Below are 23,422 nucleotides of genomic sequence, written 5' to 3' on the forward strand. Positions count from 1 at the left end.
TGGGTGCATGTACTCACTCGTACTGAACATCACTCAGGAGTTGACTCTACCATGTGGGCTCTGGGATTGAGCTCGGGTTCTCACGTTTAGTGGCAAGTACCCTTAAAGTTGAGCCATTTTGTCATCCCAAGATCAAAACTTTCTTTAGGCTTCTTAAGTCTTTATAGCATCTTTAGTTAATCCTCCATAATTACTTGGTTTATTTTTGCCATATTTTGCTATACTTTGTTTAAACATTGCCAAAGGTGGTAGGCATAGCAGAGATTAGAACAAAAAAGACAGATTCCCCCACCCCACCACCCCTCCAGAGAGTGTAGGCTGAGGACTGAACCCAGAACTTCATACTTGCGAGGCTACAACTAAGCTAAATCCCCATTGCAGCTTTTAAAATAAGAACCTACTTAATTTTATTTGTTTCCCGGTGGAGATACTCTTTCTAGGTTCTAGAGTATCCTTCTTGAGTGTGTAAAACACTTCTGTAGCCAAATGTTGTTTAACACTACTGCTTGTGGAAACTGCTCTGTCGGGGACAGTCTTTAATTGCCTAAATGGAATGATGTAAAATGTGGGATGCTTGATAACTATATATTTCCCATATTTTTCAGGGTCCATCCGTGGTGTAGCATATAATAGGACTTAATCCAAGTAGTGGCTTAAACCTTATCCTGAATTGTGGAATAAAAAGTTTCTATCAGAACCTACATATAGGTATTTCTAAACCCAGTTTTAGCCATCAGGGCCTCAAGTCACAGGCTTGGTCTTGGCTGTTGTTGGAAGGCCACTTAAATCCTATTCTTTTATATCTAAAATGATAATACCTTTGTCATTTTTAATTGATTTTGTTTCCCCTTCTGTTTTACTTTATGTAGGCAGAGATACTGTCAAACCTATATATTGTTTATTTATTTATTTATTTTTTTTGGTTCTTTTTTCGGAGCTGGGGACCGAACCCAGGGCCTTGCGCTTCCTAGGTAAGCGCTCTACCACTGAGCTAAATCCCCAGCCAATTTTTGATAAAGTACTATTTTTGTTGGAGGTTGAAAAATGGGGTCTGAGATGACCTTGTTAATCCGTTCTTGGATGTCTCCATGAAATGATTAAGAGACAGAAGGAAATAAAATTGGCGTTTCATCGTAAAATAATGGAAATAATTTGTTTTTCAGGGCACATGTTGTTAAACTTAAGTCGTGGCAAGCAAGACTTTCTGAAGGAAGTTGTGGAATCTTTTGCTAACAAAAGTGGCCAGTCTGCTCTCTGTGATGCTCTGTTTTCTAGTCAGTCATCCAAGGATAGATCTTTTCTTGGTAACGATGATATTGGAAACCTGGATGGGCAAGTACCAGACCTAGATGACTTGGCTAGATATGATACTGGTAAGTTGCATCTTTCAAAAGAGAGGTTCTTCATAATAATCCATTATATTAGGAAAGCTCAACAGTCATATTTTTATTTTGATTCTTTCTAAGTTTATTTTGGCAGAAATAGATATTAAAGAGTATGAGTGTAGATGACTCTTTTTTTCTTTGAAATGTTTGTTTGTATCTGCCTGTCTGTCTGTCTGTCTTTCTACCTACCTACCTACCTACTTACCTACCTACCTACCTACCTACCTACCTACCTATCTATGGCTTTTAAGACAGAATTTCTCCGTATTCCTGGCCTCCTGGAATTTGCTCTGTAGACCAGGCTGGCCTTGAATTAAGAGATCTGCCTGCTTTTGCCTCCAGAGTGCTGGGATTAAAAGTGTGTGCCACCACTGCTTGGCAAAAATAGTTATTTATATTATATATGTCTTGCTTTTGTGAATTTTCTATCGCATAGTATGTATGTATATATCTGTATGTATATATTATTTACTAGGTACTTTGTATATTCAACATTCAATTTCTTTAGTTTTTTTGGTATTGAACTGAAACAGGATCTTTTTATTTGTTTTGAAACAGGGTCTCACTATATATAGCCTTGCCTGGCCTGGAATTAGTTATGTAGATGATGGCCTTGAACTCAGAGATCCATCTGCCCCTGCTTCTCAAGTGCTGGCATTAAAGGTGTACTCTACTACACCTGGTCTTATTTAACCAGGTTTTAATGAAAGTTGTATTTAAGATTCTTCTGTCTTTGCATCTTCTCAATTGTTTTCTTCATTGTATTTGCCCTTCCCCTCCACCCCCAGACTCCCTGCTTAGTGAGATTTGACTTTATGTTCTAGTTGGTCTTTTCTTTTTTTTTTTTTTTTGGTGGTGATCCTTGCTGTTTAGCCCTTCACCCAGTGACAACCACCTTGCTGGGGCGAATGCCCATTTGGACAGGAGTGCCATTAGCTTCTTCTTGCTATCCTATTCAGTATAGATGACCTATTTCTTCCTATAAATTTGGACCATTGCCAGTCTGCTGACCTTTTTAATATCCTTGTACAAATTGAATAACTTTATCCTTTCAGATGGGCAATGATAATCACAAAAGGGAAGTGTGTTAGAGAACTTTGTTAATAGATAGTATGTGTTTCGAAATTAATTCCTTAGAGATTCCTAAAAATGAAACCACTGAGACAGATTTTTTTTTTCTTAAAAATTGCTAGAAGTGGTAGCATTTTTAGGGAAGTTGAACTTTTTTTTTTTCAGAAGTTGATAAGCTTTTTCGGTATTAGATTTCTTGTAGAAGAAAGCATGCTTTTTATAATGCTCATAAGTCAGTAGAATGGTATTCCATTGTTACTTAATGACTTCTTATTGAAAGGAAAATAGTTTTGAAACATTTATAATAATAATAATAATAATAATAATAATAATAATAATAATGTATTTTTTGTCAGATTTGTTTTATTTTTTTTTTTAAGATTTATTTATTTATTATATATAAGTACACTGTAGCTGTCTTCAGACACACCAGAAGAGGGCATCGGATCCCATTACATATGGTTGTGAGCCATCATGTGGTTGTTGGGAATTGAACTCAGGACCTCTGGAAGAGCAATCAAACTGCTGAGCCATCTCTCTAGCCCTCTGAATGAGTCTTATTTTCTCAGGTGGCCTATATTCACACCTTTTCTTATTAAAATGTATAAAGTGTGGCTGGGCATGGCTGGGTTACTCCTGTAATCCCAACATTCAGGAGGCAGAGGTAGGTAGATATATTGAGTTCCAGGCCATGGAGTGTGAGTTCCAGGATAGACTTGCCACATAGAGAAACCCTGTCTTGGAAAAACAAAAAAAAAAAAATTTTTTAAAGTATGAATATATTCAATAAAAATGGGAAATTTTTACTGTCTTGTTCCTCAGTTTTGAAAAAGAAGAGAGCAGTTTGTAATTAAATTTTTTGCTAAATTATTTATTTTTGTTACCTGAAGACTCAAAGGAAATGTATCACGCATGGCAGTTTTTCCTCTGTTTCAGGAGCTGTTCGAGCACATAGTGGTAGTCTTCAGCACCTTACCTGGCTTGGCTTACAGTGGAACTCACTGCCTACTTTACCAGCAATTCGAAAATGGTTAAAACAGCTCTTCCACCATTTGCCTCAGGAGACATCAAGGCTTGAAACAAATGCACCTGAATCAATATGTATTTTAGATCTTGAAGTAAGCAGTGATAATAATTAATTACATACTTTTAGTGTTTGTAATTTGTTTTTCTAACTGACTGTTTTTTAACAATAAAACAGGTATTCTTACTCGGAGTAATATATACCAGTCACTTACAACTAAGGGAGAAGAGTAATTCTCACCACACTTCCTATCAGCCATTGTGTTTGCCACTTCCAGTGTGCAGACAGCTTTGTACAGAAAGACAGAAGTCCTGGTGGGATGCAGTTTGTACTCTGATTCACAGAAAGGCATTGTAAGTAGTAAAACAGTAATAGTCCTTTAGATTATGGCTTTAGATTATGGGTTTTACTAGGGGTTTAATTTAATTGTCATGGGAGAGTTTAATTTGTCATGGTACACATATATGTAAGTGTTGAACTTCATTTCTTAAAATAGTTCAATTATACTTTTTTAGACCTGGAACCTCAGCAAAATTGCGACTTCTAGTTCAACGTGAAATAAACAGTCTGAGAGGCCAGGAAAAGCACGGCCTACAACCTGCTCTGCTTGTGCATTGGGCACAGAGTCTTCAGAAAACAGTGAGTTCATTGAAGTGTGAATTTAAAACAAAAACAAATGGCGTAAATAAAAGTGTTTTTCCATAATAAAATTAATTGCTTACACATAAGCAACTAGTAAAATGTTGACTAGTACTAATACTAGTATGTGTTTTTATCAAGAGTAGATGTTGCTGTTTAGCCTTTTGACCAAAATATTAACTTTCAGGGGCAGACTTTTGTTTATGTAAAAATGTCAAGTTTTATTGCAGAGTGTTATTACAGAGAAAATGTGATACAAAGTCTCACATAGTCTAGGCTGGCCTTGAACTTCCAATCATCTTGCTTCTGCATCCCAAGTAAGTAGTGAGCCAGTTGTGTGCCACCATGTCCACCTTAAAAATGACAACTTCTATATTGGGCTGCCTCTCGTAGAGGCAGTAAATAACTTTCTCTTTTGATGTTCCACTTAGTTGATTTTAAAGGTTTACCAGTGTGTCTAAATCATTTATAATGTTATAGCTTCTGACTTTCTATTTTAGGGCAGCAGTCTTAATTCTTTTTATGATCAACGGGAATACATAGGCAGAAGTGTTCATTATTGGAGGAAAGTCTTACCATTGTTGAAGATGATCAGAAAGAAGAATAGTATTCCTGAACCTATTGATCCTCTGTTTAAACATTTCCATAGTGTGGATATTCAGGTAAGAATGAGCTAATGAACTGACGCATGTGTAACTTATCATATACAGACAATAACTAAGCAAAGTGTACTGCTATTTTATGGTAGCATTGCTTTCTCAATCTTGTAGCTGACAAAAATTTTGACTAATGAACTGTTAATTTTCTTCAGATAAAATAAATCTTTGGAAATTTGGGGTTCAAGCAATTTAACTAACAGTTACTAAATAAATGTATTTAGGTATCTGAAATTGGCGAATATGAAGAAGATGCACACATAACTTTTGCTATATTGGATGCTGTTAACGGAAACATAGAAGATGCCATGACTGCTTTTGAATCTATTAAAAATGTAGTTTCTTATTGGAATCTTGCACTGGTAAGTGATGTGACAATTGAATTGAGTTTTGTTTGTTTGCTTGCTTTGAAAATGTTAATTGTATTTTGTGTAGATTTTTCACAGGAAAGCAGAAGATATTGAAAATGATGCCTTGTCTCCTGAAGAACAAGAAGAGTGCAAAAATTATCTGAGAAAGACTAGGGACTACCTGATAAAGATTTTAGATGATAGTGATTCAAATATTTCCGTGGTTCAGAAAGTAAGTTGCTGGTTTGTCTGACATTTAGTATTGTTGATAATTGCCCAGGTTTTGTATTTTGTCCTTTCTTAAGTCTCTAAGTTTCCCTTATGATAGATGATCAGGGCATGTGCATGAATGCTTAGTTTTCTTTTATCTTAGGTTTGGTATATCTTGAAACAACAACAAAAATTCGACAGTTTCGGGGTTGGGGATTTAGCTCAGTGATAGAGCAAGACCCTGGGTTCGGTCCCCAGCTCCGGGGGAAAAAAAATCGGCAGTTTCACACTCATAGTGGTTTTCTTCCTTCTAAGTTTTTTTTATTAATTAACATGTATTGCTGATCTTAGCTTAGGATTTATATTGTCCGGTGTATTTCAGCATCTGTATTTCACTCTGTTCAAAGTATCTTAGAAGAATGTATAACTTCTATACGGAAAAACTTCTTTCCTAAGTTCACTTTCCTTTTTACTATGACTTACAGATAAAATAGTAACAACTTAGACTTTAGATTCTGCAATACTTTTATATGTATAATTTAACATGTAATAAGATGCTTGTTAAAATGGGCTGTGGTACACACATGTAGTATTCACACTTGGAAGACTGAGTCAGGACTGAGAAGTCAAGGGAACCCTAGGCTACAAAGTGAGATTCTGACTCAAAATAAGAAAAATATGAACAGCTTAATAAAACTGATTCTTTATTTCTAAGGCATTTTAACATTTTTTTGTAAACTAATGGATTTTTTTTTTCAGTTGCCTGTCCCCCTTGAGTCTGTAAAAGAGATGCTGAACTCAGTTATGCAGGAACTTGAAGACTACAGTGAAGGAGGTACTCTTTATAAAAATGGTTGCTTTCGAAGTGCTGATTCAGAGTTAAAGCATTCAACACCATCTCCTACCAAATATTCTCTATCACCAAGTAAAAGTTACAAGGCAAGTAGGAAAGAAATGAATCATTGTACAATGACGTTGTTTTCTACACATTGTAAACACTGTTAATATATTTGTGTGTATGTTTGTATATTTAGTATTCGCCAAAAACACCACCTCGATGGGCAGAAGATCAAAATTCTTTATTGAAAATGATCTGCCAGCAAGTAGAGGCCATTAAGGTAACATTTAGTTTGGCTCAATGTAACTCTTATGCTAAGATTTTTTTTCTCTAATCAGTTTGAGACAGTATGTAACCCTGTCTGCCCTGGAATTCAGTCTGTTGACGGCTGGCCTCTGCCTCTGGAGTGCTGGGATTAAAGGCCTTCACCACCACACTTGGCTTCAAGCTTGCTTGGGTTCTCCCTCCCCCTTCCCTCCTTTCCCCTTCCCTTCTCCTTCTCCCCTCCCCATCCCTTTCCCCTCCCCCCCCTCCCCCCCTCTGGATTATTTTTTACTTTCTTAGTTGATCAACATGTGCTCTTTAGTATAGTTTATAGAATCAATTTCTTTTGACTCTTAACTATATTTTCTAAGTTACTTAGAAGTCTATCGCCACATGAGATAAGAGTTTTTTAAGATAAAACCTTTTTCCTAAAAACATAATTTGATTCCTGTTATCTCTCCATGAGTAACTTGTATGTACTATCGTTACCATTTTGTGTTAATTTGTCAGCATGTATGTTATTAAAGTGTGTCAAATTTATCACTGGGCATTGAACAGTTGAGTTGAATTTTTTTTTCTTGTTTAGATGCTTTTTATATGAGTGGCTTAATTATAGTGTAGTATTTACTGGTTTCTTATTTTAGAATTACACAAATCTTTTTTCATGCCTTTTGGCTAAGAACTAAATTATTCCTACACCTAATGTTACACTAAGTACATTTTGCTATGTGGTGATTATTATGGTATGTATAATCAACAGCTTTGTTGATTTGCTCAGCTTTGAAAACTGGTTAAATAACAAAATTTTGAATTTGTACAAATACATTTTTTGTTACATAAGCCATGTAACACATTAGAGTTCCTTTCAGTGTACAAGTTTCAGTTGTTCAGCATTATTCTGTGGAAATGTAATGGGAACTTTGTCTGTGAGCCTGGAAAACTGGTTGCTACCAGAACTCGAGTCTAGTTATTGTTCTTGGAAAATTTGATTTCTTACTTTAGTATTTTGTAAAGCTTTAGAATTGATGAAACCAGTTGTTATTATATACTTTTTAATGTGTATGTGCAGGTAGATACATGTGGAGGCCACAGATGTTAATTAATAGAAGACCTTGGTTGTCTTCTATTAATTTCCACCTTGTTTTATTCTCATTGAATGTGCAGTTCACCAGTTGGCTAGATTGACTGACCAGTGAGCTCTGGGGAATTCTCTCTCTCCACCTTGTAATGCTATGGTTTTTGGCACACACCAGCAAGCTCTTATGTGGGCACTGAAGTCTGAATGCAGATCTTTGTGCTAGTTTAGCAGGTGCTTTACAGAGGGTCATCTCCCCAGTCTCCCTAGTTCTTTTACCATTAACAGTTAGGATTATATCGTATATCAGATTTAGAGCTAGGGGCCATCATTTCTTCTAGTTTTTTATTCGTGGATATGCAGTGTCTAGGCAGAGGAGTAGGTAGATGAGTGGAGATTATTTTTAAGTTAAAATTGAGGTAAGGAAATATTTGAAACACTTGTATTTATTTGTTTTGTGTTTGAGACATTGTTTATAGTAATGGAAAGCTTGAAATTTATGACCCTTTTCTTGCCTTACTTTCCCTCCTACTGGGACTGTATATGCGAGCCACCACTCCAAATGCAGCATTTGTAGATCAAGAAAGCAAATACATTAGGTTTTTTTCTGATCTCATTTGTTATAATTTGGTTGGATGCTGTTTTCAAAAATTTGAAGCTGTTTTAAAAATCCACTGTCATTTTATACCCAGATACATTGATAATGATATTATTAGTATTTTTTTTTGGGCGGGGGGAGAAAAGCAAAACAGAAAACCAGGTGATGGTGGCACATACCTTTAATTCTAGCATGTAGGGAGGTAGAGGTAAGATCTCCAGTTTGAGGTCAGCCTGGTACATATAGTGTGTTCTGGGACAGCCAGGCTTTGCAGAGAAACCCCGTTTCAACAAACAAAAGAAGAAAATTCATTGGTAAGTCCTATATTACAAGAGGAAGTTTTACAAGTTCTTGTGTTGGGATGTTGGCCATTTAGTAAAGTAACAGATAAGATAGCTATGTAGAAGGCAATAATGTTTCTGTATCTTGTCTGGCAGGAGAGAGATGGTATGAAAACATTTTGGAGTCATATCTGGATCACGTACCAGTTCTGTCTTTTGCTGCATCTGCCTATCTGTATCTGTTTGAAGTACGGGTTATATTGTTTACAAACAACATGTTATGATTAAGAATATGTATGTGATAAGTTCTGAGCATAGACTGCTTTCAGTTGCTGCTGAGTATGTCTTACTACCTTGGGAATTTGTTGGCTACTTTCCATGTGGATTAGAGATAATTTTCAGTGTTGAATAGTCCAGATAATCAGAAGAATTTAGCAGTGTGAGGAGAACTTTGAAGCTGAGTAGATAGCTCAAAGTGCATGAGGAAAGTGATTGTCAGAAAAAGTTGTTCATTTGCAGGTCTTAGGTTTTTGAGTAGGTAAATGTTTTGGATGGATTAAATTTTATAAAGATAAATGTAAGTAAAAATGGAATGGAAAACTGGAGCAAGATTTAGGGAGTTAGTTCTTTGGAGTAAAGTTAAAATGAATGAGTAGACAAAATCATGTTCTCAGTGCTCTTTTTCCAGTGGAATGTATAATTTCAAAGGCACCAAGCACTTACATTTAAAATATTTAAGTGTTTGCTAAGACTGTTTCCAGCATTATATAATTAAACATTTAACATTCCTTACTTCTTTTTTTATTTTAAATAGAAAGAAATGCAGGAATTGAAGCTAAATAGCAACAATTCTGCATCCCCTCATCGCTGGCCTGCAGAACATTACCGACAAGACCCAGTTCCTGATGGGTATCAGGGGTCACAAACTTTTCATGGGGCTCCACTAACAGGTGAGCTGGCAACTAAACAAACCCTGTATTCCAATAAAATACCTCTCTTTTTAGATTCTTTCTCTTTTTTTATAGTGCTAAGACTTAAACTTAGAGCCTCATGCTTGCTAGATAGGTGTTCTACTCTGATCTCTATATACCCCAGCTCAGTCCTCTTGGCCCTATTTAAATAGGTAACTTGTGAATTTAACTTGTTTGTGGTTTTGTACATTTTAGAATATATCTGCTGGGTTGGGGATTTAGCTCAGTGAGGCCCTGGGTTCGGTCCCCAGCTCCGAAAAAAAAAAAAAAAGACTATATCTGCTTAACTGTTTACAAAAACACTATATTTAGTACACTGAAATTTTATAAATCCAATCAGAGAATAAACAAGTTTTAATACTCTAAATATATTAAAGCTTAATCTTTTTATGTGCATACATTGTAGCTATCCTGTGAAATGTTTCATAAATTGAAACATGTTAACTAATATAGTTATATACTAAGAGGTGCCTAATAAGAATTTAAACCTCTTGAGTTATTTTGATGGTTTTTTTATTCATTTATTTTGATCGTGAGCCTATCCTTTAATTGCTAAGTTATCTCTCCAGCCCTTATTTTGAAACATTATGATTATTCAAAGGAAAACTCATAGTGAGTTGTTCTCTTGCCATTTATTTACTAGTTACCCTTTCTGTCTGTCTATCATATCTATTTATAGCTGTTTGTCTGTCTGTCTACTTATTTAGGGTTTTACTATGTAGCTCTGGTTGGCTTGGAACTCAACTGTGTAGACCAGGCTGGCCTCAAATTAAAAAACTCATTTACCTGCCTCTTCCTACCAACTTCTAGGCATGCACCCCCACAGCTGGCTCTGTAATAAGTTTTTCATGATACTTGCTTTACATAATTACTATGAGTTTTTGTGTATGTGCAGATAGTTATGAAATATTTTTTACTATGTAGTAAACACTAATAGTGTTATTAATAGTGGTTTTTTTTTTTTTTTTGTGGGTAGCTATGTGCAAAAGTACATTTTGTAGGTTATTTTATCACAGTTCCTGGTTTGTAAATACTATTGGTAAACTTGGTTTTATAGATGAGAAAATAGCTTTAGAAGGGTTATTCATTATTAATCACTGTACAGCTAGTTACCCATAGATGTGTCAATTACCCCTAATTCAGAAGCAACTTTCCAGTATGATACATGCCTCCTGGTATTCCTATTCTGAATTTCTGAAATTCTGAAATCTGAAATTCTTCAAAACCTGAAACTTTGAGTGTTGTCACAGTATTTTAAGTGGAAAAACCCTATACCATACATTCATATGACAGGTTGTTGTCAAAATATATTCACTGAAAATGTGTAAAATTGCCAGGCATGCTGTGGTAGCAAACATGCGTGTAATCTAGTACTCAAGATGCTAAGCTAGGAAGATCACAAGTCTAAGGCCAGCCTGGCTTGCATAGTAAGGCCCTGTCTCAAACAAATCCATAGACCTTTAGGATGTATACGGATGAATTTATGAAATATGGATGGATATAGTAGTACTTGCATTCTATTCTTACGACATTTTATATATATGTAAATATTCAGATGTCTGAAATAACATTTGGCACCAAAAATTTGGACAAGAGATACTTAACTAGAACAATAATGTATATTGATTGGGGAGGTAGGTGAGCAGCATTTTACTTGAGCCCAGACTATTCTAGAGCCTATGATATAGAATCACTGACTTACAGTGATTCTCCTGTCACTGCCTGAGGGGCGGGATTGAAGGTGTGAACCACTGGTCCCTTGAGTGCATGTTGTTTTCTAATTGCTTTCAAACCAGGAAGGTTAGAGTGAGATTTAGATAAGCACAATTTGTGTTTGGTTCATAGAGCCACACTTAAAGAAATCACTGTTTTTTTTTCTCTCTCTCTCTTTTTTTTTTTCCTGGAGCTGAGGACCTTGCACTTGCTAGGCAAGCGCTCTACCACTGAGCTAAATCTCCAACCCCCACTGTTTTCTTCTCACAGTGATTTCTAAGTTTTAGCCAAGTTTTGTGAAGTTAAACTCAAATGTCATATGTTACAGGGGACAATAGGCTGGCTGGCCTAGAGTTTATTAGTGACTGTGTGCAGTGGTTACTTCAGCCTCTCTTTGGTTACTGTTTGCATTTCTCCTGTGCATAGGCAAAAAATGTAACGTTCATGTTTCTCATTCTTGTAATGACAGAATTGTGATGACTAGTACAACTTGTTTTATAGTTATGAAAACCTTAAAATTGCTTGTTGATGACAGGGTCATAAGCTTATTGGTAGCTCTCTCCACCCCCTTCATGTTCATAGTAACAATAGACAGAAGAATTCTTGTTTTCTAAAAATGAGATTCCTAGAAGGTAAAGATAAGTAAACATACTTGGAAATATTGAGCAATGTAAAGAAAACTACAAATTAACTATCCTTTAAAAACAAAGTCTTTAAAATGGTTTCCTTTTATGCATATGGGTGTTTTGTTTGCATGTATGTCTGTGTACCACGTGTGCCTAGTACCTGAGGCCAGATAAAGATGTCGGATCACCTGGAACTAGAGTTAATAATTATGAGCTACCAACCTTGTACTTCTAGAAACTTAAACTGCTGAGCCACCTCTCCACCCCCCCCCCCCCCCGAAACATTTGGAACATTGTCATTTCGATCTTAAAATGATTTTATGAGATTGTTACTATATTTATATATATGTGTGTGTGTGTGTGTTTGTGTGTGTATACACATCATGCTTTTTAAATGTTACTTTAAATTTGAAACATTTTTAAAAAAAATCTTTGAAAGTGCTGTTATTGACCATATGCAAACGATCACATGACCATATTTCCTTATATGCAAATATTGCCAGTATTCTTTTTTATAATGTTTTAGTTTGTGCTCCTCTAAATAATGTTTGGACACATTTTTCAGGTTAGAATCTTAGAAATTTCATCTTATTTTATTGTGCTGAAGCTTAAACCTAAGGCTTAATTGAATTGAACTATACTCTCAAACTCCAGGCATTTTAGCAGTTCTGTTTTTGCTTTTATTACTAGTACCTAATAGCACCATCTTGTACTCTATATTATACAAAAACTCTAAACTGTACAAAAACCTGGCCTGAGTTATAAGAACAAAATATTACCAGTTTTAATATTTTTACATAATACGTGCTCTGCACTTTGTAGTCTCTTGAATTTTCCTTCCAAATTGTCTAGTCACATACCGGGTTTTTTTTATTAAGTTTATATGAACTTCTAATTTTTTGTCCCACTGAGTCACTGTCAGACTTAACTAATTTTAATTGTAGACTAAAAAAATTATTTCCTTTTTATTGTATATATAAATATATGTTTGACTGCATGTATGTATGTGCTCTGTAGGCATACAGTGCTTGTGGCAGACAGTTGTGAGTTGCCATGTGAATGTGTGGATAACTGTTAAGCCCAGTTTTCAGATTCTTGTCTCATGTCAATCAACTTGTAGTTTCCTTGCATGTTTCTTCCTCCTCACAGGAGTTCTAAAACAGCATTCCATTAGGTTTTCAGGTTCAAACATGGAGAGCCACTTACTTTTCTTCTATAGTTTTTACTGCTTTTTTTAGAATTACTTGTTTACAATTCCAGTTTTTTACTTCATGTACAGTATGAAACATCTTTTGGTTTTTCGTTCTGGTAAAACTGTCATAGAACAGATTAAGCATACCATTATAGTTTTGCATTTGTGTGTGTGTGTGTGTGTGTGTGTGTGTGTGTCCGTCTGTGCGCTTGTATGTGTGTGTACATTCCACAGCATCTGTAGAGGTCAGAAGACAACCCTCTACCTTTACTCTTTTTGTAGAATTAAAGTCATTGCTAGGTTTATGTGGTGACCATCTTTACCTGCTGAGCTATGTAGTTGGCCTCATGCTTATCGACCCTTTTCATAATTGTACTGGGTCATTTAAGCTTAAATCTCAGTAATAGTCATACTCTGCAGTCCTGTCATCCTGTAGATTTTCTTTTAAATATTTAGGCCATCACATGCATTTTGGCTACTAAATCCTTTTTGATTACTTTTTTCCTAATGTTGAGCAGTTCTGTGCTTTTGCATTCTGCTGATCTTAGATGGACCATTTACTTTCTTTGTTTTCGTTTGAGAGAAGATCTCACACTAGGTAGCTTTAGCTGAAACTTAAAGAAATCTACCTAACTTTTCGAGTGTGGGAGATCAATTGGCATATGTCACTGTGCCCTGCTCTGGCATGTTTGTTAAGTATTTGTTCTCATTGATAATAGCAGTGTTATTTTTTATTCTTTTTGTCATTTAATTTTTTTGAGTTCTTTGTTTACTAATTGCTTTATGGTATACTTTAGTGTGTAAAAATGTAAAATTCTGAATAAAACTTCCTTTGATTCTTATATTTATAATTCTTGTCTAGGTAGTATTTTAAATTGTAGAATAGACTTTTAACATTGTTTTCTTTTTCTTTTCTTTTGTTTGTGTCTTTTTTTTTTTTTTTTTTTTAGTTGCAACTACTGGCCCTTCAGTATATTATAGTCAGTCACCTGCATATAATTCCCAGTATCTTCTCAGACCAGCAGCTAATGTAACTCCCACAAAGGTAACAAAGGAAAAGTGTATACAATAATAACTATTTACATTTTAAATGTTTAGATTTCTTTTAAAGAAATTGAAAAGAGTAGTTCAGTATTGGAGGATATGTGACGTTTGATTTAGGCATTTCTTAGTCATCTTTGTATTAACAATAAGTTGGAACATTTGGAATATTTTAAATGTAGGAGGACTGGGTGGTTTTGGCCCTTGTGTTATTCTGTTTTGATAGGAATAAAGCTAGTTATTCTTGCTTGGTTAGCTGATTTATTGCCATCCTATTGACTCAACCCGGATATTATGACGGTAATAGTCTAGGACAGAGCTGGGGATGCACTGATACACTTAGATCCTTATTCTTATGCTCACTGTCAACTTGGCACTTTTTTTTTAAAACCTGTGTACCTCTTAGGCCACCTATTTTTAAATGAGAATAATACTAAAGTTAATAAGAGTTTTTGAGGCCCCTAAAGTAAGTAAAAATGTTTACAACAGTGCCTAGTTGTTATATTAATAAATGATTAATGAATTTTAGTAATAATCATTACGGTTAACCTTTAGTAATTGTTTAGTGAATGAAGAAAATATATTTTTTAATCATTGTAAGTACAGATTTTGGAGGTGCTGTCTTATCAAATATATATTCAGGTTGTCTTTGCAGTACCATTGGTGCTCGTTAAGGTGTTGTGTGCATTGGTGCTTTCTGCTGAGTGATACTCTAATTTGAGGGTTGTGAGAGTTGATTAGTTTGTAGATTTTTATAGTTTTAAGAATAATCCATAAAGTATTTTGATTTTTTTTTTCTTTTAGGGTCCAGTTTATGGCATGAATAGGCTTCCACCTCAACAACATATTTATGCATATTCACAACAGATGCACACACCACCAGTGCAAAGTTCATCTTCTTGTATGTTCTCTCAGGAAATGTATGGTCCTCCCTTGCGTTTTGAGTCTCCTGCAACAGGAATTCTATCACCCAGGGGTGATGATTACTTTAATTACAATGTTCAGCAGACAAGCACAAATCCACCTTTGCCAGAACCAGGGTATTTCACAAAGCCTCCACTTGTAGCTCATGCTTCAAGATCGGGAGAATCAAAGGTTATAGAATTTGGAAAATCCAATTTTGTTCAGCCCATGCAGGGTGAAGTAATAAGGCCACCTTTGGCAACACCAGCACATACAACACAGCCAACTCCCTTTAAATTTAACTCAAATTTCAAATCAAATGACGGTGACTTCACATTTTCATCACCACAGGTAGTGACACAGTCTCCTTCAACAGCTTACAGTAACAGTGAAAGTCTTTTAGGTCTCCTGACCTCAGATAAACCTTTACAAGGAGATGGCTATAGTGGACTAAAACCAATATCAGCTCAAACTGGTGGGTCTCGGAATACATTCAGTTTTGGAAGCAAAAGTACACTTACAGAAAACATGGGCCCAAATCAGCAGAAAAATTTTGGTTTTCGTCGAAGTGATGATATGTTTACTTTTCACGGTCCAGGAAAGTCCATATTTACAACACCTACTTCAGAACTGGCAAATAAAAGTCATGAAACAGATGGAGGAAGTGCTCATGGAGATGAAGAGGATGATGGTCCTCACTTTGAGCCTGTGGTACCTCTTCCTGACAAGATAGAAGTAAAAACGGGTGAGGAAGATGAAGAAGAATTCTTTTGCAATCGTGCAAAGTTGTTCCGTTTTGATGGTGAATCCAAAGAATGGAAGGAACGTGGGATAGGCAATGTAAAAATACTAAGGCACAAAACATCTGGTAAAATTCGCCTTCTGATGAGACGAGAGCAAGTATTAAAGATCTGTGCAAATCATTATATAAGCCCCGATATGAAACTGACACCAAATGCTGGCTCAGATAGATCTTTTGTATGGCATGCCCTTGATTATGCAGATGAATTGCCCAAACCAGAACAGCTTGCAATTAGATTCAAAACTCCTGAGGAAGCAGCACTATTTAAGTGTAAATTTGAAGAGGCCCAGAACATTTTAAAAGCCTTAGGAACAAATGCCTCTACAGCAGCAAATCATACTCTTAGAATTGTCAAAGAACCTGCAACTCAGGATAACAAGGACATTTGCAAATCTGATGGTGGAAACTTGAACTTTGAATTCCAGATTGTAAAGAAGGAAGGGCCTTTCTGGAATTGTAACAGCTGCTCGTTTAAGAATGCTGCAACTGCTACGAAATGTGTATCATGCCAAAATACAAAACCAACGAATGGCAAAGAGCTCCTAGGTTCACCATTAGTTGAAAATGGCTTTGCTTCTAAAACTGGCCCAGAAAATGTTCAAGATCGATTTGCATTGATGACTCCAAATAAAGAAGGTCACTGGGATTGCAGTGTTTGTTTAGTAAGAAACGAACCCACTGTATCTAGGTGCATTGCATGTCAGAACACAAAGTCTGCTAACAAAAATGGGTCTTCCTTTGCTCAAACTTCTTTCAAATTTGGCCAGGGAGATCTTTCTAAGTCTGCTGACAGTGACTTCAGGTCTGTGTTTTCTAAAAAAGAAGGTCAGTGGGATTGCAGTATATGCCTAGTCCGAAATGAAGCAAGCTCTACAAAATGTGTTGCTTGTCAGAACCCAGCAAAACAGGCTCCTGTCTCATCACCTGCTTCTTTTAAGGCTGGCACTTCAGATGTAAGTAAAACTTCAAAGAGTGGATTTGATGACATGTTTGCTAAGAAAGAAGGACAGTGGGATTGTAGTTTGTGCTCAGTGAGAAATGAAGCAAATGCTGTAAAGTGTGTTGCTTGTCAGAATCCAGTTAAACCCAGTTCATCTACCACTGTTACAGTACTTCCCTCTTTCAAGTTTGGTACCTCAGAGATGACTAAGCCTCCCAGGAGTGGATTTGAGGGCATGTTCGCCAAGAAGGAAGGACAATGGGATTGCAGCTTGTGTTTTGTCCGAAATGAAGCAAGTGCTTCTCAATGTATTGCTTGTCAGAATCCAAATAAGCAGAATCAGCCTACATCTGCTGTATCAGCTCCTGCCTCTTCAGAGACAAGCAAATCTCCAAAGTGTGGTTTTGAAGGCTTGTTTACCAGAAAGGAAGGCGAGTGGGAGTGTACTGTTTGTTCTGTACAAAATGAGAGCTCTTCCCTAAAATGTGTGTCTTGTGATGCCTCCAAGCCAACTCATAAGCCTATTGCAGAAGCTCCTTCAGCTTTCACAGTGGGCTCAAAGTCACAGTTAAATGAATCTGCAGGAAGTCAAGTGGGAACAGAATTCAAAAGTAACTTTCCAGAAAAGAATTTTAAAGTTGGCATATCAGAGCAGAAATTTAAATTTGGGCATGTGGATCAAGAAAAAACACCCTCCTTCACCTTTCAGGGTTCTTCTAATACAGAATTTAAGTCAATCAAGGATGGATTTAGTTTTTGCATTCCTGTATCTGCTGATGGGTTTAAGTTTGGCATTCAGGAGAAGGGAAATCAAGAGAAGAAGAGTGAGAAACATCTTGAAAATGATCCTGGTTTCCAAGCTCATGATACTAGTGGTCAGAAGAATGGTAGTGGTGTGGTCTTTGGTCAGACAAGCAGCACCTTCACCTTTGCAGATCTTGCAAAGTCAACTTCAAGAGAAGGATTTCAGTTTGGCAAGAAAGACCCTAATTTCAAGGGATTTTCAGGTGCAGGAGAAAAATTATTCTCATCACAAAGTGGCAAAGTGGCTGAGAAAGCAAATACTTCTGATCTTGAGAAAGATGACGATGCCTATAAGACCGAGGACAGCGATGACATCCATTTTGAACCAGTAGTGCAGATGCCGGAAAAAGTGGAACTTGTAACAGGGGAAGAAGATGAAAAAGTTTTGTATTCTCAAAGGGTGAAATTATTTAGATTTGATGCTGAGATAAGTCAGTGGAAAGAAAGAGGTTTGGGGAACTTAAAAATTCTCAAAAATGAAGTCAATGGTAAACTAAGAATGCTGATGCGAAGAGAACAAGTACTAAAAGTTTGTGCCAATCATTGGATAACCACTACGATGAACCTGAAGCCTCTCTCAGGGTCAGATAGAGCATGGATGTGGCTAGCCAGTGATTTCTCAGATGGCGATGCTAAACTGGAACAATTGGCTGCAAAGTTTAAAACGCCAGAACTAGCTGAAGAATTCAAGCAGAAATTTGAGGAGTGTCAAAGACTTCTCTTAGACATTCCACTTCAGACACCCCATAAACTTGTAGATACTGGCAGGGCTGCTAAATTAATACAAAGAGCTGAGGAAATGAAGAGCGGACTGAAAGATTTCAAAACATTTTTGACAAATGATCAAGCAAAAGTGACTGAGGAAGAGAACACAAGTTCAGGTGCAGATGCTTCCAGTGCCTCAGACACTACAGTCAAGCAAAACCCTGATAACACTGGGCCCGCCTTAGAATGGGATAACTATGACTTACGGGAAGACGCCTTGGATGACAGTGTCAGCAGCAGCTCAGTTCATGCTTCTCCATTGGCAAGCAGCCCTGTGCGGAAAAACCTCTTCCGCTTTGGTGAGTCAACTACAGGATTTAACTTCAGTTTTAAATCTGCTCTGAGTCCATCTAAGTCTCCTGCCAAGTTGAACCAGAGTGGAACTTCAGTTGGCACTGATGAAGAGTCTGATGTTACTCAAGAAGAAGAGAGAGATGGACAGTACTTTGAACCTGTTGTTCCCTTACCTGATCTAATTGAAGTATCCAGTGGTGAGGAAAATGAACAAGTTGTTTTTAGTCACAGAGCAAAGCTCTACAGATATGATAAAGATGTTGGTCAGTGGAAAGAAAGAGGCATTGGAGATATAAAAATTTTACAGAATTACGATAATAAACAGGTTCGCATAGTGATGAGAAGGGACCAGGTATTAAAACTTTGTGCCAATCATAGGATAACTCCAGATATGACTTTGCAAACTATGAAAGGGACTGAAAGAGTATGGGTGTGGACTGCATGTGATTTTGCAGATGGAGAAAGAAAAATAGAACATTTAGCTGTTCGTTTTAAACTACAAGATGTTGCAGACTCATTTAAGAAAATTTTTGATGAAGCAAAAACAGCACAAGAAAAAGATTGTTTGATAACACCTCATGTTTCTCATCTGAGCACCCCTAGAGAGTCACCATGTGGCAAAATTGCTATTGCTGTCTTAGAAGAAACCACAAGAGAAAGGACAGATTTAACTCAAGGAGATGAGGTAGTAGATACAACTTCAGAGGCTGGAGAAACATCTAGCACTTCTGAAACAACACCAAAAGCAGTAGTTTCTCCTCCTAAGTTTGTATTTGGCTCTGAATCTGTTAAAAGCATTTTTAGTAGTGAAAAATCAAAGCCATTTGCATTTGGCAACAGTTCAGCCACTGGTTCTTTGTTTGGATTTAGTTTTAATGCACCTTTGAAAAATAGCAATAGTGAAATTAGTTCAATAGTCCAGAGTGGATCTGAAGGGAAAGTAGACCCTGACAAAGGCGAGCTGCCACCGAACTCTGACATCAAGCAATCTTCTGATGGCAAAGTCAAGAATCTCATTGCCTTTTCAAAAGAGACCTCTTCAACGTTTAAAACACCAGAAAAGGGTAAGTACTTAGTCTTTACAGCTAAGTAGATTTTTTTTAAATGTTTACCTTTGACTCTTTATAGGAAACTCATTTTAGTCAAAGTTGTCATAAACACTAGTTTATAAACATTCAAAAGTATTTGAAAAGACAAGTTTAATCTCTAAATAAACTTGTGAGAATTCAAACTAACAGATCATAAGAGATTCATTTCAGCAGTTAGAGAGACAGTATCATTATAAAGCAGTGTCAAAGAACCTAGTATAGTACAAAGACTTGTACATTTGAATCATGAGTATTGAGTCTTTTAAATATTGATTCTTCAGTGTTGTGTTATTTTAAAAAAACACTGGAAGCATGTTATTGAGAAGTTGCGTGTATGTTTTATGAGTTAGTATTTAGTATTGCCACCATTTATTCAGTTAGCAAAGAAAGAGACCTTGTGCATAAAATGAACATGTAAGACAACCAGATTGGGATAAAATGAGAGGTCTGAATTTTTTAAACCATTTATTTTGTTTCATGAGACGTTAAAAAACCCAAAATATTCTTTATTTTCCTAGGATTTAATTTTAGCCTTTTTAAATCTAATCCAATGGCCTTTTGGACCAGCATCCCTACCTCACAACCTGAGAGCAAAGGTATAGAGAGCTAGCATTGTCAGTGTGAGGTGACTATTAGCTGGTAGCCAAATAATTGTGGCTGTATGAATTGGGAATACTTGACAGTGCAATGCGCATGTTAAAGAATGACATTTTATAAAACATACTTTTTGAGTGCTGATGTAACAGCCTTTAATATTGCTTGAAAACTTTGATCTGCTTGGTGTCTACGTGTTAGGCCATCTTTGCTTCGTTTTCAGCTCTGCTTAATTAATGTCTGTCTTTGTCTTGCTGCTTCACTGACTTTTTAAATTCTTTGTAACTGTGTTTAAGAAAGACCTGTTTTTTCTAAATGTTGACTTTAGCCACTACTGTCTGCCAGTATTTAGATACGATGGCAGCAGGATGTATATAATACATGTCTATTTAGGGTTTAGAGACTATATTTGAAATCAGACCTCATTTTGAATAGCTATCATCTATAACTTATACTCCTTATATAATGCAGGTCATTTATATAAGTTTTGCTTCTTAACTGAAGTAATAAGAATGCAGAATTTGTAGAAGCCCATTAAGAGCAAATGAGGGAAGTATGTCCAAGTCATTCATCTTTGACCTTACAGAAAAATGGGTACCAGTTCTCTTTAGTAATGCCATCCAGTAGAAATATAGTATGATCAGTATGTCTAACGTATTCTGAGAGCAACATAGAAAACGAAACACTAAAATAGGTAGCATAAAAGAAAATCAGTTTAATAATCATTCAATATAACGTGTATACAGAATGTTTCAACTTTAAAGAACAATGGCAGCATACCATTTTAAAAACCAAACGGCATTTACATTCTTTTTTAATGCGAAGCCGTTTGAATCCACTATGTGTGCATCTTAGTTTGGCTTAGCCATCTTTCAAGTGTTAAGAAGTCATATATGGGTAGGCTACCATATTGGATAGGGAAGCTGTAGTGGACATTTCCCTTGTAGTGGTTGGCACATACATATTTCATGACTGGTTTAAGACACCAGTTTATCAGTACCTATGAGCTAGAGATTCTTAATATATCAGAACAGACTTTATGTATAGGGTTCCTTTTTCTCTCTAAATCTTTGTTCTTTTATCAGATGGGAGTGGGTGTGATGTTTTTAGCCACAGAAATTGTCTTGATATATAAAGTATCATCATAGAGTGGTTGTTTCACACTTGAAAGGATGCAAAAAATGGATACAATGCTATCACCTGCCACCCCCCCCCCCCATCCTTTTCAGTTAGAAAAGTTGTTTGTTTTCTTTATAGGGACTAATAAAGGCTGGCTCTGGGTGTACTAATATTTATGTTGGATAATACTGAGGTACTTTCTCAGTTGTAAGTGCATGGGTACTTGGCTGAATCACTGTTTAGTGTACGGAATGTGATTATAGCAACACTTTTTACATTATAGAAATTAGTAATTTCAGTGACTAGTAAAAGGATTTTTAAAAGCTTTGTGTTCTATAAGAGTTTTAATAGAACACTAAACCAGGCTTCTAATTCAAATTCATGGTCATTATAGAACTTGGTTTGTCCCCAAAGTATTTGTTTTTATTTTATCAGTGTGCTGTTTTAACCCATAGGTAAGTTTCATGTTCTTTGTGTTTTTAGTTAGGCTGTTGACTTATCAGTTGTTTTGATTTGGTTATAGCCCGAGAGAAGAATAAACCTGAAGATCCTCCCTCAGATACTGATATTCTCATTGTGTATGAACTCACTCCCACTCCTGAGCAGAAAGCCCTTGCAGAGAAACTTCTGCTTCCTTCAACTTTCTTTTGTTATAAGAATAGGCCAGGTTATGTTAGTGAAGAAGAGGAGGATGGTAAGTATTCTTAAATTGATAATCTTAGTAATCAGGAGTATACTTAATTAAATTAAGTTTAATTAATTATTTAAAGCCTGACATTTTCCCGAAGTGATGGCTCATGCCTATAATCCTAGCACCTGATAGGTCAAGGTAGGATGCTTATGAATTCATATTCATGGGGAGTTTCAGACTAGCTTGAGTTAGAGAGTGAGATCTCATCTCAAAAAAAGGAACAAAATTGAAACAGATTCAGTATCCTTAGAGGTGGGTATTTAGCCTGTGTATATAAAATAGTCAGTGGATGAAATCATCAGAAGAATGGCATTCATTAAAGAAGCCCTTAAAAAAAGATGGTTATTATATGCCAGGCTGATGTTTTGACGAAATTGGAAGTAATCCTAATTCCATAAGTATTCAAAGCAAAAGAGGGAGGATAACGTCCTCAAAGTCTCAGTAAGATCCTTTGTGCTGTGATATAGAATATCATCCGTGGGGCTGGGTGAGCACATATTGTGAGCTGTGTGGAAATGACAGAATGGTAAGTGTGAGAGGAGCACAAGTGGAGACTAGTAGTAGCAGTCGGAGGTCAAAGGCCAGATCGGCAGAACTGAGGACCATGTGATACAGAGAGGGAAAGGAAGTGGAGGTCATTTCTAGGTTGGTATATAGGAAAACCTACTTACTAAAATTATTTTACTCAATATAATCAATTGTATATGAAGATGAAGATTTTGAAATGGCCGTCAAGAAACTTAATGGAAAACTCTATGTGGATGACTCAGAAAAACCATTGGAAGAAAATCTAGCAGGTATGTTTATACAACTTTAATATTTTAAATGCTCTCTCTCTCTCTCTCGCTCTCTCGCTCTCTTTGTGGAGACAGTATTTTTCTGTGTAACAGAGCTGTGGCTATTCTGGACTTACTTTGTAGACCAGGTTAGCTTTGAATTCACAGCTATTTCCTTCCCTCACTGCTTCTGGGATTTAAGGCATGTGCCACAATGCCTGGGTAAAGTCTAGTCTTTTAAAGGTACTTTTTACTTTTACTCTGATATATGTTACGTCTAGTTTTACTTATGGGATACATTTAAAATATTAACAGAGATTAATGTTAGTTGAAAAACACTGGTTCACTGGTTGATTTTCGTAGTCATGAGCATTCATAGTCCTTGTTACGGAGGTCCTTAAATTGTATTGAAAACCCTGCAGAGTGACAGTTATGGACGGGTTGGGTTTCTGATTGTGTCTTTGCTTGTGTTGTGTGGCTTTTTCAGATAATGACAAAGAATGTGTTATTGTTTGGGAGAAGAAGCCAACAGTTGAAGAGAGAGCAAAAGCAGATACTTTAAAGCTTCCGCCTACATTTTTCTGTGGAGTCTGCAGTGACACTGATGAGGACAATGGAAATGGGGAGGATTTTCAGTCAGAGCTTCGGAAAGTTCAGGAAGCTCAGGTTAGACTGCCCCCATTGTTGCCTTTCCATTCTCTGGCCTCTGTTG

General features: G+C 36.3%; 1 protein-coding gene across 2 annotated transcripts in view; it reads left to right on the forward strand.

Annotated features, from left to right (window-relative positions):
- Window positions 1-23,422, forward strand: part of Ranbp2 (RAN binding protein 2) — a 52,054-nt gene that overhangs the window by 16,658 nt on the left and 11,974 nt on the right. Inside the window, exons 9-24 of one of the 2 annotated variants that reach the window (XM_039098597.2) lie at window positions 1,164-1,373; window positions 3,393-3,574; window positions 3,658-3,833; window positions 3,996-4,119; window positions 4,620-4,781; window positions 5,000-5,137; window positions 5,211-5,357; window positions 6,095-6,274; window positions 6,370-6,453; window positions 9,206-9,341; window positions 13,844-13,938; window positions 14,739-19,506; window positions 20,049-20,126; window positions 21,767-21,937; window positions 22,645-22,731; window positions 23,198-23,376. In XM_039098597.2, the coding sequence (XP_038954525.1) occupies window positions 1,164-1,373; window positions 3,393-3,574; window positions 3,658-3,833; window positions 3,996-4,119; window positions 4,620-4,781; window positions 5,000-5,137; window positions 5,211-5,357; window positions 6,095-6,274; window positions 6,370-6,453; window positions 9,206-9,341; window positions 13,844-13,938; window positions 14,739-19,506; window positions 20,049-20,126; window positions 21,767-21,937; window positions 22,645-22,731; window positions 23,198-23,376 (6,917 nt within the window). The remainder of the gene's footprint in view (window positions 1-1,163; window positions 1,374-3,392; window positions 3,575-3,657; window positions 3,834-3,995; window positions 4,120-4,619; window positions 4,782-4,999; window positions 5,138-5,210; window positions 5,358-6,094; window positions 6,275-6,369; window positions 6,454-9,205; window positions 9,342-13,843; window positions 13,939-14,738; window positions 19,507-20,048; window positions 20,127-21,766; window positions 21,938-22,644; window positions 22,732-23,197; window positions 23,377-23,422) is intronic. The other variant, NM_001191604.1, reaches the window with a different exon arrangement.

The sequence above is a fragment of the Rattus norvegicus genome, chromosome 20, assembly GCF_036323735.1.
Source record: "Rattus norvegicus strain BN/NHsdMcwi chromosome 20, GRCr8, whole genome shotgun sequence".
Taxonomy (NCBI): Eukaryota; Metazoa; Chordata; class Mammalia; order Rodentia; family Muridae; genus Rattus; species Rattus norvegicus.